This window comes from Peromyscus maniculatus, chromosome 2 (genome assembly GCF_049852395.1).
Source record: "Peromyscus maniculatus bairdii isolate BWxNUB_F1_BW_parent chromosome 2, HU_Pman_BW_mat_3.1, whole genome shotgun sequence".
In the NCBI taxonomy this organism is placed as follows: Eukaryota; Metazoa; Chordata; class Mammalia; order Rodentia; family Cricetidae; genus Peromyscus; species Peromyscus maniculatus.
In genome coordinates this window covers 83,987,355-84,005,861 of record NC_134853.1, presented here as the reverse complement: position 1 = coordinate 84,005,861, position 18,507 = coordinate 83,987,355, and the positions used below count along the sequence as shown (strand labels likewise).

The window sequence follows — 18,507 nt, the reverse complement described above, 5'->3', positions numbered from 1 at the left end:
TTTTTTGTTTGTTTTTTGTTTTTTGTTTTTTGAGACAGAGTTTCTGTGTATAACAGCCCTAGCTGTCCTGGAACTGCTCTGTAGCTCTGTAGACCAAGCTAGCCTTGAACTCACAGGGATCACCTGTCTATGACTCCTGAGTACTGGGATTATTTTTAGGTATTTTTATGCATAAAACTTGAAATGGGCCTCTTTCCATATCAGGTCTGAACTGTTTGACTTTTAGGTGTGTTTGACCCATCATCACAGGTAAACATATTTATCTTTAACTTCTTTTCAAAGTTAAGTTAGAAAGGTTCAGATTAAAGTAGTTTGTATGAGATCCTTGGTACGCCCCACCCCTGCCAAAATAGCCAAAATAAGAGCTAAAAGCAGCCCGTTTAGGAAAGAAAAAAAACATAAAAACCACACAATGTAGTCACAATGAAAACATTTTAAATTATCCTGTTCTGATAACAAAATTTGCTGGTAACTTTTCTCTGCAATTGTTGTAGAAACAACTATGGTTGGTATGGTTTTTGGTTGGCCTGTAGCCAGATCTATGAAGCATCCCAAATCTAACGAGTAATTAGTTGAATCAGCCATTTGACTTTGATTACGCCTATAGGAATTCTTTGAGTTACAGAGCTGCTGCTATTGGACACCAGCAGAGGGAGTCTGTATCATGTTCTATAGACTTGGAGATTCTCAGTAAAGAATTTAAAAAACATTACAATTTAATGATGCTTATTTATTTATTTTGAGACAGGGCCTCACTATGTAGTGACCTGGCTGGCCTGGAACTCTTATTTTATGTGTTTGAGTGTTCTGCCTGCATGTATGTGTGTGTATCACATGCATGCAGTATCCTTGGAGGCAAGAAGAGGATGTCAGCTCCCCTGAGACTGAAGTTACAGGTTGTGAACCACCATGTGGGTGCTGGAAATCAAACCCATGTCTTCTAAGAGAGCAACCAGTGCTCTTAATTGCTGATCCATCTCTGCAGCACCTTAGTAAAAATTTTAGTCTTTTATTGTATTTTACTATCTATAATAAATGACTTTTGCACTATTTATGTGTATAGAAATTGGATGGAGGCTGATTGTCTCGCTTATTCTAAAATGGTAACTGAAAGAAACATGATTTATAAAAATAAGAAAAAGACTCAATATATGCATTGTAATTCATTAGTGTCTCTTATGCAGGGGTCAAACATTCAGTGTATTCTTGTCATTGGCTGGCTTGGGTTGAAAGCCCAGGAGATGAGTTAAGCACACTGGGTAGATTTGTGAGGGGATGTAAGAGGCAGTTAAATCATAAAGGAGCCAGCCTAATCAATGGCTTAATCTCTTGATGGAGTCAGGGTTTAAAAAGCCTGCTAGGAGGTGGTAGACCTGTGAAAGGGCAAGGGTGGGGTGTCATTCGGGAAGTGGGTTATGGAGGGTGGTTGGAATGTCTTGGCCCTGTTCTCTCTGCTCTCCAGCTGCCATCATGAAATTATGTCTCACCTCAAGCTCTAAGCAATGGATCCAGGCATCCATGCACAAAAACTTCTGAAACAGTGGGCCAAAAAGACCTGGGTTCAATTCCCAGCACCAGTGTGGCAGCTCATAATCATCTATAATTCCAGTTTCAGGGAACCTGGTGTCCTTGTGTGGCGGGCTTCCTTAGACACTAGGCACACGCGTGGTACACAGCTATGGGTGCAGACACAACGCCTACACACATACTACCCTGTTGTGCGTGTGTGGGGAAGGGATTGCTTCTCCCTTCCACCTTACGTAGTCAGGCTTGTCAGCGAGCGCCTTACATTAGCTGGCCCTTCCTGGTGTTTTAAGATCGCCAAAAAAGCTGGGGGAGGGGCAGCAGGACACACACCTAACGCTCTTTCAGATCTACTGAGCAGTTTTCCACAGCATAGTAGTAACCAGAATTTCTAAATTTGTTAAGCTTTTGGCAATCACTGAAGTCCTACTTTTCTTTATCCAGTGTAATGTGGAACATTTGGTTGGTTCTCAATAATCATTTGATTTATGAGTTGATTAGTTGTAACATCTTAAGAATTTTACATGTTTTTGGAGAAATTTGAATGTAGATGCAGACCACAAACTAAAATTTGGCTAAGGTACCATTCTGTATCTTTTGCTTTTAGGTTGTATACATGCTCGTGTGCGTACGTATGTGTAGGCGTGTGTGACCTGGTGTACATGTGGAGGTCAGGAGACAACTTCATAGAATCTGTTCTCTCCTTCCACCTTTATGTGGGCCCCAGTATTGAGCCCGGATTGCCAGGCCTGTGTGACAAGCGCCTTTCCCTATTGCAGCATCGAGCCTGCCTCTCTATTTCTGTACCTTGAATGGTGTCTTAGTTCTTCCCTATGGATAAATGTGGCAGCCAGATCAGTCCAACTTGGTTTCAGAGAGAGCCTGTGTAATACACATGGAAGGAATGGGAACTCTGATTTCATGGTTTCCTAGAGTGGTAACCTGGAGATCAGTGGGCACTGCTGACTTGGAGTCACTCTGGGTGCTCTCTCCTGATCGTAGAGTCCTGTGTAGGAATAGACTGCCATAGCATCTGGGAAGGGTCCTGTTTGACCCCTGCTTGGTTTTTTTTTTTTTGTTTTGTTTTGTTTTGTTTTGTTTTGTTTTTTTTGAGACAAGATTTCTCTGCATAGCTTTGACCTCACAGAGATCCGCCTGCCATTAATTTCCACATAGACTGTAACTGTGACTAATGACATGAAAAATCACCGTTGTAATTCAACTACAGAAACAACCACCACCGCCCAGCTCAGGCTTATATTTTAAGGTGTGCTTGTCTCTCAAGCATCACTATGTGTTTGAAGGATTTGTGAAAATTCTCATATTTATACCTTTTAAAGAGTGTAGATGCATTTGGGCGGTGGTGGCGCACGCCTTTAATTCCAGCATTCCGGAGACAGAGGCAGGTGGATCTCTGAGTTCGAGGCCAGCCTGGTCTACAGAGCGAGATCTAGGAAAGGCGCAAAGCTACACAGAGAAACCCTGTCTCGAAAAACCAAAACAGAAAAAGGGGGGGTACAGAGACACATTTTGGAGTAGGATTTTAAAGCCTAGATCCCTTTTTTATTTCATTTTTGAACTGCTAAAGAAAATACATGTTAGGGTTTGAACCTAGGCCCCAGGTTAAAATTAGGGATGAAATTGGGTCAAAGAAAAATAATATTGTAAAGTAGCAAGAAGATCTGTGTAGTTCGGAGAGAGCTTGGGTCCCTCAGTCCCATCAGACTGGCCTGGGAGATCTCTAATGTGAATGTAACTTAGAAAGCTGATGCTCATAACTACCCTGAATAATGTAACACTGCTTACTGAAGGGGTTAACAGGAGTCTGTTGATGTTAGCAAGAATGGAGAAAAGAATTCTGGATGATAATGAGTCATAGTAACTACTTGCTAGGTGTTTTCTTATGTTTGTACTTCCTATAACTACTCTTTGATGTTGTTACTGTTATCCCTATTGGTTCTAAGGCATGGTGAGGCAATTTTCTTGATAGTAATTGATAGGTAGTCTACTGGTACGAGAACCCGATTAGATTCCATGTCTCAGTTCCTTATTCATTTAGTTCCCACACTGCTTGCTTGTATTCGAGTTTTCTAGAGGAACAGAACCAAAAGAACACACACACACACACACACACACACACACACACACACACACACAGTTGTAAAGAGGGATTATTGTATCCTTAGACTGTGGTGAATGTATGTAATGGCTGCACAAAAAAAATATTAAGCCAATAAATACAAAATATTAAACTGATATTCCCAGAGACTTTCCTTTAATACCAAGTGTACATGTCATAAGTGTGGTACTTAGATTTGCTGTATAGTTGTGGAGAGTTTGCAGCTTGTAGGATAGCAACTTGAAAGGTTTAACATTAAGGTAACTTTTAAAAGTCTTGTTTTAAAATCAGTATAATAGCTGTAATTGAAAAATATATTATTAGGGCTGCAGAGATGATTCAGCAGTTAAGAGCATTTATGCTCTGTAGATGTCATTCTAAACAGTCTTATTAAATAAGAAACACAGAGCCAAATAAAGAGTTAAAAGCCCAGAGATCGAGCAGTAGCCAAGAGCTAAGACCACCTTATCTTACCACTTGCTGCTGTCTTTCCCCTGAGAAAAGAGACTTTCTTCCTGTGTCCTTTTTATTGCCTTTCTGTTCTGCCTTCTCATTGGTTTTAAACCCAACCACATGACTTCCTCGTCACTGCCTGTCTATACAGACCTCCAGGTCTCTATGGTTCATACTGAGATTAAAGGTTCGGGTCATCGCTTGGCTGTCCTTGAACACACAGAGATTCTGCCTGCCATGTGATCAAATTAAGGACGTGTGCCTCCACCGCCAGACTTCTGCTAAATGGCCTGCTTTTAGCTCTGATCTCCAGGCAACTTTATTAATATACAAATAAAATCACATTTCAGCACAAATAAAATCACCATAATGCTCCTTAAAGGGCCAGAACTCAGTTCCCAGTACTCACATTGGGTGTGGGAACTGCCTGTAATTTCAAGAGGATCCAGTGCCCTCTTCTGGCCTCCATGTGCACTGGCATGCATGTATACACACACACACACACACACACACACACACACACACACACACACACACACAAATAAAGTTTCTTTAAGGCAGCCGTTCCTAACCCATGAGTCGCAAGTCCTTTGGGAACCTAATGACCCTTTCACAGGGGTCCCATATTAGATATTTACATTATAAATCATAACAGTAGCAAAATTACAGTTATGAAGTAGTAGTGAAAATAATTTTATGGTTGGGGATTACTACAACATAAGTAATTGTATTAAAGAAGCTCAGTATTAAGAAGATTGAGAGGGGAAAAAGTTTAAGGGAAGTTTTGTTTGTTTTTTAAGAGAGAAATAAGTTACCTATAAGTTTGCTATTAATTATACAGAATAGTTTTCGTTCTTTTATTTTAGAAATAAAAAGAATTCCAGTTAGTCTGTAAATACGGTAGAACTGGTAAAAGGAAGTGACTATCACCTCTTGGGTTCTAGATGTGCTTTGAGAATTGGTTTCTTGAGATTTTTTTAGTGACAAAGGAAAATATGGGAGTAAAATGTTTCTGAGTGTTAAAATGAGAATCTGTAATTGTGAATGAGTGTTTCCTATTGCTGTGTAGAGACACCATGACCATGGCAGTTCTTGTAAAGTAAAACATTTAATTGGGTATCTTACAGTTTCAGAGGTGTAGTTCATTATTATCATGATGAGAAGCATGGTAGCACACAGGCAGACTTGGTGCTAGATAAGGAGCTGAGAGTTCTACATCTTGCAGGCAACAGGAAGTGAACTGGGACACTGGGCATGGCTTGAGCATGTATGGGACCTCAAGGCCCACCCCCACGGTGACACTTCTTCCAACAAGGCCACACCTACTTTAACAAAGCCACACCTCTTAATAGTGCTACCCCCCATGAGCTTATGGAGGCCAATTGCATTCAAACTACTACATTCCACTCCCTGGCCCCCATAAACTTAAAATATAATGCAAAATGTATTTAGTCCAACTTTAAAAAGTCCCCAGAGTCAATCACAGTCTCAACAGTGTTTCAAAGTTCAAAATCTCTTTTGAGATTCATGTAATCTCTTAACTATAATCACCTATAAAATCAAATAAAAAACAGACCACATACTTCTAACATATAATGGCACAGGATATACATTACCATTCCAAAATATAGAAAAAGGAGCATAGTAAGGAAATACTAGATGAAAGCAAGACCAAAAACCAGCTGGGCAAATTCCAACTCTGCATCTCCATGTCTGATATCAAAATGCTCTTCAGATCTCCGTCTTCTTTCAGCTTTATTGACTGTAACATACTTCTCTTTCTTGGGCTCATTCCACTCCCTGTTAGCAGCTCTCTATGGATTCCATGGCTCTGGCCTCTCCAACATCTTGGGGTCTCCAAGGCAATCCAGGCTTCACCTTCACAGCTTCACAGAATAGCCTCTCTAGGCTTCCATTTATTCTGGACCCTGGAATCCAGACTCCAGACTCGCAGCCTTCCTTAGTTGCTCCTTGACTCTAAAGCCAGAACCACATAGCCAAAGCTGCCAAGTTTTGCTGCTTGCTGGGGCTGGAACATGGTCCCCTTATTCAGCTACATCTTCACCAGCTTTCTGTTTTCCGTGGTTTCCTTTATTGCATAAGCTTGGCTGTCCTGAAACTGTTCTGTAGACCAGGCTGGCCTTGAACTCAGAGATCTTTCAATTACATCTTCACTTTCCTTCACTGCCTAAGCTTGGCTGTTCTGGAACTTCCTCTGTAGACCAGGCTAGCCTCAAACTCAGCAGTTCACCAGCCTCTGCCTTCCAAGTGCTGGGATTAAAGGCCTGCATCACCACACCCAACTCTAAGCTTTTAATTCCTTTTCACAAGTTGGAATTTAGCTGGGTGGGATCTTTCCCTGAGGTCACCACTCCCTTTATTCCATTTCTTTTTTGTTGTTGTTGTTGTTGTTTTTTTGTTTTTCGAGACAGGGTTTCTCTATGTAGCTTTGCGCCTTTCCTGGAACTCACTTGGTAGCCCAGGCTGGCCTCTAACTCACAGAGATCTGCCTCCCAAGTGCTGGGATTAAAGGCGTGCGCCACCACCGCCCGGTTTATTCCATTTCTTAATCTGTTTATCTCTTTGAACACAGGACTTTGTTCCATTCCACTTCCTGGTGCTCCTTTTCTCCTCAAATTATATATTTTGTATTTTTCCTTGTTCAGCTTGCTCCCTTTTGTTATAAATCTATATAAGCAAGATGTAGAACTCTCAGCTCCTTCTCTAGCACCATATCTTCCTGCATGCTGCCATGCTTCTCTCCATGATGATAATGGAAAATGGATAAGCCTCTGAAACTGTAAGCAATCCAATTAAATGTTTTACTTTACAAGACCTGCTGTGGTCTTGGTGTATCTTCACAATAAAGAAACCCTAACTCAGATAGAAGTTGGTACCAGAAGTAGGGTCTTGAGGTGATGAGTCTGACCATGCTTTTGTTTGAAGGGATATGTAATCACATCACATAGCTATATGAGGCTGTTTTGAGATTTCCTCTGCCAACAGAATTAATTCACATCTCTTCACTTGAGCCTCAGCCATACTTTTCAGACAAGGGCAAAAAGCAACCACATTCTTTACCAAAATATCACAAGAAAGATCTCTAGGCCACATATTGATATTCTCCTCTGAAACCTCTTGAGCCAGCCCTGTCACAGTTCAAATCACACTCAGCACCACTGTCTTCCATGTTCTTGCTAGGATGGCCCATTAAGCAGCACTTAAAGCATTCAGTTGCTTCTCTAATCCACAATCCCAAGGTGTATATCCCTTCAAACAAAAGCATAGTCAGACCTGTCACAACAATACCCCACTTTTGGTACCAACTTCTGTCTTAGTTAGGGTTTCTTTACTTTGAAGAGACACCATGACCACAGCAGCTCTTGTAAAACATTTAATTGGATTGCTAACAGTGTCAGAGGTTTGTCCATTTTCCATTATCATCAAGGTGAGAAGCATGACAACATGCAGGCAGACATGGTGCTGGAGAAGGAGCTGAGAGTTCTGTATCTTGCAGGCAACAGGAAGGGAACTGGGATACTGAGCATGGCTTGAGCATGTATGAGACCTCAAAACCCACCCCCACTTCCTCCAACAAGGCCATACCTACTCCAACAAAGTTACACCTCCTAATAGTGCCACTCCCTATGACCTTTGGGGGACAATTACATTCAAACTAAGACTTATCATTTGAAAAGTGAAAGTATTTTAGTGTACTGTTTCATTCTAAGAAAATTGTATTTGACCGACATGAGGATACTATAGTTCCTACTGTATGTGAGGTAATACAGTAAATAATCCTTGTGCTAAAAGTGAACACAGGCACATAAGTTATAGCATGAGACCATAGGTATTAAAGAAAATCTCACTAGTGAGTATACCCCTTTGTTTAAATAGTTTAACCTTTGAGTTTGTAAGAATTCTACTGGTGAGAGAAAATGAGAGAAATTGTACCTTACCTCATATAACCAGACAGACTAACTAGTTTGCCTCAAGTTTCAAGTTTGAAGTAAGAAATTATTAGTACTTAAATAGTATTTGCTGGATTTTTTATACTTTCATAGTGTAAATACTTTGCTCAAAACTCATACTCCGTTAGGTCATGTTTTTTGTTTGTTTTTGTTTTTGTGACAATCTCACCATGTAGACTTATCTGGCCTGAGACTCACTATGTACATGTAAGCCAGGCTTGCCTCAGAACTCAGCTCTACCTGCCTCCCCGAGTTCTGGAATTAAAGGTGTTGCCACCACACCCAGTTTAGATCTAAAACTTTGAAAAGGAAGGATGCATTTCAAAATGGCAAGGCCAGCTCAGAAGATGCGGACCTACACAGCCTTTTCTCTGAGCTCTGACTTTCCAGTCCTGGGGTTACAATGTATCACTGCGCCCCTGGCTTCAGGTTTCAACTGTAGTAGTCTTTAAGTTTTCGCTGAATTTGAATGTCATGTGTAAAGTTGAGAGGTTTTTAATTTGTAAGCATTCTGGAATATTATGTATGATTATGAAGCAATTATATCCAATTATAAATTAAGTTGCTTAGTAATGCTTTCAAAGGCAAAGCGGAAAATCTTTCACAAATTTTCTAAGAAGCGTTTCCATGCTGTCTGTGAGCTCATTTTAACATGTTAGTTGTCATATAGTGTAGCCCTCCACGATAAAGAACCTGGGAATTTCAGAAACCCAGTGGTTGCCCTGCAGTCACTGACCCGTCACTCCAGCTGTAACTCGGGCTATCACCTCTTCTTGTCTCTCCCTCTCCCTGTCTCTGTTTGTTTTTAGCTTATGCTAGCTTAGAATTCATTCATTACCAGTAGCCCAGATTGGCTGGAATTCCTAGCAGTCTTCCTGTTTAAGAGCTCTGGGGCTAAGATTACTGGTATGAGCTTCACACCTGGTTAACTCTTCTCTTTTTAATATTCAAATTGACAGTCTGGTTAGCCTCAACTGGCTTCTTTGTCCAAGGGCAACCTTGGACTTTTTTTTTTTTTTTAATGGACTTCTTGCCTTCTTACAGTAAGATATCCCAGATCTGCAGTGCCCTTTATTTTTTTTGTAACAGGGTCTGATGTAGCCCAGGCTAGTCTTAAAACCTTGCTGTACAGCTGAAGGTAGTCTTGAATGCCTGATCCTGCTGCTTTTACCTCCCAAGGGCGAGTACCCCCCAAGAGTGGGTCATCATGTCCAGCTTCGTGGTGCGTCTTTACTGTGGGAGAGAGGCTTTATACATTAGACCACATAACCAGTGACATCATTAGCTTGCCTTGCTCTCGGAGATCAGTGCAGGTTCCTGCTACATACAAAACTATTCTGTTCTGTTTCCACTGTACTTGGGATAAGTTCACCTTCCCTGGACATTTCATGCTTGGCCTGTCTGACCCACTGTCACTACCTGGGAAAAGAGAAGGGGCATTTCAGCAACCTGACAGTTGATGTTGATGGCCCGTTTTCCTCCAGGAGCATGTCAGCAGGAAATGGGCTCTAGATCTAGTATGAAAAATTGCCTGGAAAGTTCATAAAACCATCTTTTTAGAAATGCCAGAATGTACTGTCACTGGTAGTTATTAAAAAGTAGTCTGCTGTTACTAGAATTTGTGGTATAACAGGTTCAGAGATGGAAAATGGGAGAGGATAAATTACTAAAATAGATATGGCATTTCCCAAACTCCTGCCTATAGACAGGCTACTGGTGCCTGGTTAAATTGAGAACTGCAAGTTTCAGCTATTCTGGTTAGGCCCATATCTATGAATACCTTATACATGCTGTGCCATCTCAACCAGTCTCCCTCTCGGGGACATTTCCACCTACCAGGTCTTCTCTGTAAGTCATTGTACAATTCCCACAGTCCCACAGATGGGTATTTAGGCATGCTTAGGTCTACCCTTACTGAAAGTGCCCTCATCCCAAAGTTACCCTTCTAGTCTCCAGAGCTGTAATTGTCTCCTGCTCCTCCTATTCAATATCCTTCTGTGTTTCCCAGTCCTTTTACACTCCCAGGACCCCGTCTCTCTGTCTGTCTCCCCTCACTAGCTAGGGATCAGAAATGCAGACTCCTATGGTCATACAAACAAGTCTGCTCAGGATTATAAAGAGCTTGAGAGTGGCCAGCTAGAGGGAGAATACTCTTTTTGGTTCTGGCTTGTTGCTGCTGTGTGGGAATCTGAATTAGATAGATTTGCAGAGGCTAGAGATCTGAGAATGTGGAGTCCTTCAGTGTTCACATGTTGGCATTTTAATTTGGATTTGTTTGTTTGTTGATTGTTTTTTGAGACAGGGTTTTAACTGTGTAGCCCTGGCTGTCCTGGAACTCACTTTGTAAACCAGCCTGGCCTCGAACTCAGAGAGTCACCTACTCCTGTCTCCCAAGTCCTGGGTTTAAAGGTGTTTGCCACCACCATCTGACTTTAATTTGGATTTTTAAAGCTTAGCCGCATACTGCCTGCTGCAACGTGCTGAGATCTTCTCTAAGTTTAAGGCTTAGAATTAAGTCAAATATTAAATAAGTATTTGATAAAAGGAGGTGTCTATATATCCTATGAGTTGTGCTATTTCTTAGACTTGCTTTCTGGTCTGGTCATTTGGAATTATTTGGTTTTTCCTTCAAAAATGTTTCATTTTTTTAATGAATTTGATCTGAGTATGCACAGTATTTGTTTTGGTGGGGGGTTTTGTGATTTATTTATTTATTTTATGTATATGAATGCTCTATCTGCATATACGCCTTTATGCCAGAAGAGGGCATCAGATCCCACTGTAGATGGTTGTGAGCCACTTGTGGTTGCTGGGTATTGAACTCAGGATCTCTGGAAGAGTAGTCAGTGCTCTTAACTGCTAAGCCATCTCTCCAGCCTGCATAATGCTTGTTTCTTCATGTAAGAATCTGCACACCTGTAGATTTGACTGTGCAATATTTTGGGCCCCCAAATTTAGTCCAAAACAAATGCTATAACTCATACCTTGGTGAGTAGAATTATTTAGACCAGAGTCTTGGTGCTTGAATTGTGGTTAGTGGAAGAGTGCTTGCATGGGATGTACAAGGGATGGGTCCTGCTACTGCAAAAATTAATAAATACATCTTAAAAGTCCTTGCTTTTATTTTGTATCCATCTTTTATGCTCATTGGGTTTTTTTGTTTTTGATTTTTTTTTTTTTTTTAGATATTATTTGTATGGGTGTTTTGTTTACATGTATGTCTGGGTGCCATGTTTGTGCCTGGTGCCTACAGAGTTCCAAAGATGGTATCAGATCCCCTGGAACTGGAGTTACAGTTGTGAGCTGCCTGTGGGTGCTGGGAATTGAACCCAGGTCCTCTGGAAGAGCAACCAGTACTCTTAACTATTGAGCCATCACAGCACACACATGCAACACACTTTTTTTAGGGTCAAACTAGGTAGCCCTAGTTGACCTAGAACTCAACAAAAATCCACCTGCCTCTGTTTCCTGAGAGTGTTGGAATTAAAGGTGTATGCTACCATTGCTGAGCCTGTTTTTTGTTTGTTTGTTTTAAGTCAGGGTGTTTTAAGTTTGTTTTAAGTCATACAGCCCAGGCTGCCCTTGAATGTGTTGCATAGCCAGAGATGACCTTGAACTCTTGCTCTCTGCCTCTACCTCCCCGGTGTAGGTATGCACCACCACATCTGGTTTATGCTGTATTGGAGGTCGAATCCAAGGGTTTTGCACATTCAGCAAACACTCTACCAACTGAGCTACACTCCCCACCCCACTGGATTTTTTGTTTTGTTTTAAAGAGATAAGGGCTCATGTAGGCCAGGCAGGCCTTGAACTCCACCTCTCAAGTGCTGGGATTATATGTTTGCCACCACATCTGGTAATGTATTCTGCTCTTAAAGTTGCTGGGAAATGGCCAGTAGGGAGAAAGAACTTACTAGTGAGTTCATGACCATGCTAGAGAATAGGAATTTTGCTTTCTGGCTTCTACATGGCCTTGGTCTAAAATGCTTCTTATTCCCCCTCCCTTCTTTTTCTTTAGGTTTTCAAAATAAAAACAGAGTTGCGATTTTGGCTGAACTGGACAAAGAGAAAAGAAAATTACTTATGCAGAACCAATCTTCAGCAAGTCACCCTGGAGCTAGGTATTGACTGTTCTTTGGAGGTGCTATTATTAATCATACTTTTAAAGAGAAAAGCGCTGACTAGCACTCTTTGGAGGTCTCATTACTGTTAGAATTAGGTCTACACTTTAAGCTTCTCCTTACCAAAATCCCAGTGCCTGCCCCTTCCTATTACGTCATGTGCATCATCACATTTCATCATAGCTGCTGTTGTCTGTGATTTGTTTTGCGTCTCTGTATATCCCTCGTGCTTGGCACAGAGCCAGCTGTCTGGTAGCTGCTTTAGAATCTCGTGAGTAAGCCACTGTCAGCTTGGCTTTTTTTTTTTTTAATTCACAGTTGTTCAACCTGTGTAGAATATGGTCATCATAAGTTTAATTATGATACAGACAATGAAGTATGGTTTTACTGTTGATAAACATGCTATTTGTTAACAGTTTTTAAAAATGTTAATGTCCAGTATGTATACCTTTAATCCCAGCACTTGGGAGGCAGAGGCAGGTGATTCTCTGGGAGTTTAAAGCCAGCCTGGTCTACATAGTGAGATCCAGGATAGCCAGAGAGAGCTACAAAGTGAAACCTTGTCTCAAACCCACTCCTTCCCCCCCCCCCCCCCCCCCACGAAAAAAGCAGCAGCAGCAACCTGAGTTCTATCCCTAGGACTTACATGGTATAGAAAACTGATCTCCATATGTCTGACACAAAACCAACAAATTAAAAACAGTTTTTAAAGGAATACTTAATGAACACTATGTGATTTAACGTAAATCCATAAAGGCTTCAGGATTACTCTGGTTTAGTGTGCTTGAGGCCTTGGGTATGATTTCTAGTGCTACACATAGAAAACAGAAACACCCACGATCTCTTCAGATTTCTTATACAGCATGGTGGTTAGTAAGTAATGACGTACACCTGAAAATTACTGAGAGATCTTGTATAGTATCATAGTATTGGCATGTGACCTGATGGATAGGTTATCTGGCTTGACTTAATTTTTAATGTATACAAATATCAAAACACTATAACCGTAAATACGTACAATTCTTATGTGTCCGCTATACTCCTCAATTTTAAAATGTAATTTACTATAATAAAAAATATGCCAATCTAATAAATACCCTTGTATAGTTTTTGTTTTGTTTTGTTTTTGTTTTTTTAAGATCAGGATATCTCTGTGTTCAGTAACCAAGTAACCAAGATTTCCATTTTAGCATCTCCCTCTCCAGACCCTCTCTTAATAAGGACTTTCGGGATCATGCTGAGCAGCAGCACATTGCAGCCCAGCAGAAGGCAGCCCTGCAGGTGAGTAAAATGAATCTACAGCCTGCTCTCAGTGGAGAGTTCCAGGTACTAGAAGGCAACACAGTGCTTACTTTGTATCTCAATGGAGCAATGTCTATAAACCTGTTCTAAACATAATCAGGGTGGTTTTCCAATGTTTGCTCATGCCCAGAGGGATTGAAAGACCAGTACAGTAGTAATCAAAGTATCTTTTATGTGTTAATGCAGTCATGATTAATTCTCTGCTGTGCTTTACCAAGGGATTGCTTGTTCACAAAAAATATTTAGACAGAATGATACAGAAAATTGAACTGGCTGGTTTAATAGGAGCATATGTATCTTCAAATTTGTCACACCATTACTTTGTCTGATTGTCTTCCTGGTTTACCATTTGGATATCTTTTTAATAGTCTACACTGCTTGCATGGACAATATTTTAAAGATTCTTACTGTTAGGCTTATAAATGTGATATTCCAGCTTGGAAACATTATTCTAAAAAGTAATAGTTTTAGTATTACTTTCCTCTTGGATAATTTACAATTCCCAGAGACCTTGGGTGAAACATCCTTTTGGGGGGTGGGAGGCAGGGAGGTTATTCATATATAAAACCCCTGTAATATCATCACTTCAAGGGTGGAATGGGAGGATCTTGAGTTCCAGGCCAGCCTGGGCTACATAGCAAAACTCTATCTCATAAAACTTAAAAAAATTTGAAAGGTATAGTGTAATTGCCTTTGCTTTTAAGAAGAATCCCAGAATTAGAATGGACATTATAAAGATCATCTCACGTTAAATGGCCAAAAGCAGTCCTTTCTTTCTTTCTTTCTTTCTTTCTTTCTTTCTTTCTTTCTTTCTTTCTTTCTTTCTTTCTTTCTTTCTTTCTTTCTCTCTCTCTCTCTCTCTCTCTCTCTCTCTTTCTTCTCTCTCTCTCTCTCTCTCTCTCTCTCTCTCTCTCTTTCTCTTTCTTAAGAGAGAAGTTACTGACAGTTTTAAATGAGTTGCATTCCAAAGTCCTCTCTGTTGGATTTTAGTCATCAGTGGTCACGGTTCGCCATCCCTTCAGATGCTGCCCTTCCCCAGGCTTTGGGCTCGTGACCTCTGCTGCTGCTTTTCTTCATTCCAAAGAACAAAGCAGTCGTGTCTGCTGATGGAAGAGAGTCAGTCCCACAGAGATAGATACAGAGGCTGCTGGATGAGTGCCTGATACAGCGTGTTAATCTGAACGACGGTGTTATTGTCCGTCTGTGTAAACAGAGTTAGCAGGGTTAGACCTGCTGCATAAATACACTAGATCTTAGGCATCAGAAAGGGTCCGGACTGCTGACGCCTTAGTGGAAGCAAACGTGTCTCTTACTAGCTTTTGTGTTGTTTGGCTCTTTCTCAGCATGCTCACGCACATTCATCCGGATACTTCATAACTCAAGACTCAGCCTTCGGGAATCTCATTCTCCCTGTTTTACCTCGCCTTGACCCAGAATGAAGACGGTGTCTGGATAAAGGGACCTCATACTATCCAGTGGCAGAGCTCTCACTCAGCTCTGTACAAACTGACTTTCGGAACTTTGGAGAACTTAGTTTTTGTTTCTTTAAGAAAGGAATAGTGAGTGAGTGAGAAGAAGGGAGCTGGATGCTGAGGACTTTGGAAGCTCTATTGCTGGCAGAGTTGGTTGTGCTGGCCATGACTACGTTTTTTGTATTACCATTTAACTCTTCACTCTCAGACTCAGAATCGCTTAGTTTCATAAAATCTGCATCACGTTCTTCAAGTCGGACTGAATGTCTCCTGCATGAAGCCCTGGGGTTGACCCCAGCACTACACAGACAAGCTCTGATGTGCATGCCCGTAATCTCAGGGGCATAGAGAAACACAGGCGGGAGGATGAGAACTTCAAAACCGTCCTTGCCTAGGTAGTAGTGATTTTGAGACCAGTCTGAGGATATAAGACTGTGCCTCAAAACACACACACACACACACACACACACACACACACACACACACACACACACACACACACACACCGAAAGAACCATGTATAGCCCTAACTTTAGAGAAATGAGGATGCTTTTTAAAAATGCAAATAAGCCAGGTGGTGGTGGCGCACGCCTTTAATCCCAGCACTGGGGAGGCAAAGCCAGGCGGATCTCTGTGAGTTCAAGGTCAGCCTGGGCTACAGAGTGAGATCCAGGACAGGCACCAAAACTACACAGAGAAATCCTGTCTCCAACCACCCACACACACCAAAAACAATGCAAACAACAGGCTTACATTACAAACATTTGTGGTTTCTGTGCTCAGAAGCAATCCAGAAATATTCTGAGTTGATAACTAGTTCTCCTACTCTGAATTTTAAAAGAAAATTACAAATAAGACTCAATTACCAACCAATCTTAAATCATTTTCAAATAAATGCTATTATAAATGATGTGACTAAATACTGTTATGAAAAACAACTAAGTAATATGGTGGCTTTAAATATATTTGTCTTCTCACTTCATTTTGCTACAGAAGTGGTGTGTCTGAGTGGTCTTATATTTTTATCTAATTGAAAATTTAAAATTAGGCAAATTAGGCCTTTTAAAGTCTTTTAAATAAAAAAGACTTAAGTTAAGCAAGTTACTCAATAGGGCCCAACTTTAACAAGAAACTAAGGTGCTTACTTAGATATGTAGTTACCACTGTCTGCCCTTTCTCCTACAAAACTAGAGTGTGAGTAAAATAAAATGTGAGCCGGGCAGTGGTGGCGCACGCCTGTAATCCCAGTGCTCGGGAGGCAGAGACAGGCGGATCTCTGTGAGTTCAAGGCCAGCCTGGGCTACAGAGTGAGATCCAGGACAGACTCCAAAGCTACACAGAGAAACCCTGTCTCAAAAAAACAAAATAAATAAATAAATAAAAAATCAAGTGTGGAAGCATGGGTTAGACAGTTCTGGAACACATCTTGCACACAAATGTCATGATCACAGTGATCTTTGTGAGGATCCTGAGGACTGACCCTAGGGATTTGTAAAAGCTGTGCAGTGTTGTCTCCCTGAGCCACAGTCCCAGTCCCTCTGCGACCCGTGTAACAGACTGTCCTGCATCCCCATCTGGTGTGGGGCGTTTAAACCTCACGTTTTCAGTCGGGTCAGCCTTCAGCCACAGTTAGGCTCCTGATCGTTCCCTGTAGGTGTTTTCACCAAGCACAGCACCCCTGCTCAAAGGAAGCAGTAGCGAGCAGTCCTAGAAGACGCTGTGCCTCTTAAGAACGGGAACTGACTTGTACATCTGAGTGAGGTGGAACTCTTCTAGTTATAAAAGTGCCCCCACTGCAGGGCGTCCTCATATCTGCCGTGTCTGCTCCTCTCCTGCCAAAAGACCGTCCAGCGTCTGTCTCCTTGGGCTCCTAGGAGCTGTGTCTGTTCTGTGGGATTCCTGACATACTGACACGGTTCTAAATCTGTCTACTGATACTAGGGAGATCAGTGTGTGTATAGTTTCCACTATTGAAGCCTTGGCCTACTGTGTGACTTTGTAATTTAGGTGCCTGTGTTCCTTTCCTGTTTCTGACATAAAGTACCCTGAGGAAAAAACCCTAAGGGAGAAAGGCTGGTGTTGGCTCACAGTTCAAGACACCGTCCATCGGGTGGAGAAGTCAACGCAGCAGGAGCCGGAAGCAACTGGTCGACCTCATCTACAGTCCAGTGGAGGACAAAGAGCAGGTGCTACCGTTTTCTCCTGCACAGCCGGGCAGTGGTTCTGCTCCCAACAGTGGTGTATCTTCTACCTCAGTTAACACTATCAGAGGATTCTGAAAGGCATGCCCAGAGGCCCATCTCCCAGGTGATTCTGGGTTGTGTCACACTGATGATGCCATCCCACCAACTAGGACTTTTCACTGGTCCTCTGCCTTGTGTAACAGATACACAGAGATGAGTATGTGGCATGTGCTGTGCGTGAGAGACAAAAAGATCACTGAGACCTGTGTATGGGGAGGTGACATTGAGGAGGCCTACTCTGGCATACAAGTAGTCATAAAGCAAGCCGTTATGGCACAAGAGAGGCATCTTGGTGTACACTGCAGTCTGGAGAGGGTTATAAGTATGTAGGTGATGTAACTCGCAAGAGTGAAGGGTGCCCCAGACAAAGGTCAGAACTGCAGTCCAGTCCAGTGTAGTGGATCATGACTAATCCTAGCACTCAGGTAAGGCCAGCCTGGGCTACAGAGTATGCCCTACTCCTTAGCCGTACCCACACCCCCCAAAACAGTATGATGAAAGAGAATGAGCTGGGTCAGGGATGAGTCAGCCTGCAGTGTTGAAGACAGGATTGGATTCAGCTGAAGCCCTTAAGTGAAATGTCTGCCAGTGCTCTTTCTCTGAGCTCATGGGTGAATTTAGGTAAATCTCCGAACCTTTTTGCACGCCATGCCATCTATAAAATGGGAATAGCACACACTGACTATTGTCTTACTTGTTTAGGCCGGTATTTTTTAAAGTACAAGTCTCAGCTCGTTTCTCCAGTTAAGGCAGCTTAATGGTTTAATGCATTGTATCCGCATTAAATAAAAAAGAAAAAGGAAACTGTACCGCATGTGTTAATTGGTGCTTTAGTTTCATGAAAGTTCTGTGTATGTAGTTTGCATTCTATTTATAAGTCTTCAAGGGTAAAGATTGTGGGTTTTCTCTCTCCTCTTCATCTAGAAAAATACCTGCTATGTTGGGGTAGTTTTATCTACTTATTGAAAGAGTGAATGCAAGAATACGTACACGCCCCCAACCTTGGTTGCAGAGTAAAATAAAAATTTCTCCACCTTGTTTTTGAAATAGGGTCTGCTGCTGACGCTGGAGCTCACTGATTTTGTTAGACTGACCAGCAAGCCCCAGGGATCCTCCTTTTAAGTTCTGGGGTTACAGTGCCGGCCAGGCTTTTATGTGGGTGCTGGGGGTTGAACTTAGGTCCACATGCTTGTGGTTTACAATTTGAGCCATCTCCCTAGCTCCTAAAAAGATGTTTTTGTATATGTGTGTTTTGTTTTTCTGAGACACGGAAAATAAAATTTGAATACTTGAGATGACAAA

At 41.7% G+C, this 18,507-nt stretch overlaps 1 protein-coding gene across 3 annotated transcripts in view; it reads left to right on the top strand.

Moving 5' to 3' along the window:
• The window catches only part of Inip (INTS3 and NABP interacting protein), a 21,280-nt gene extending 2,773 nt beyond the window's left edge, over nt 1-18,507 (top strand). For 2 of the 3 annotated variants that reach the window (XM_006994029.4, XM_076564306.1), the window contains exons 3-5: nt 12,086-12,188; nt 13,379-13,469; nt 14,834-18,014. In XM_006994029.4, coding sequence (XP_006994091.1) covers nt 12,086-12,188; nt 13,379-13,469; nt 14,834-14,929 — 290 coding nt within the window. In that variant the 3' untranslated portion in view covers nt 14,930-18,014. Of the gene's footprint in view, nt 1-12,085; nt 12,189-13,378; nt 13,470-14,833 lie in introns of all 3 variants that reach the window. The other variant, XM_076564307.1, reaches the window with a different exon arrangement.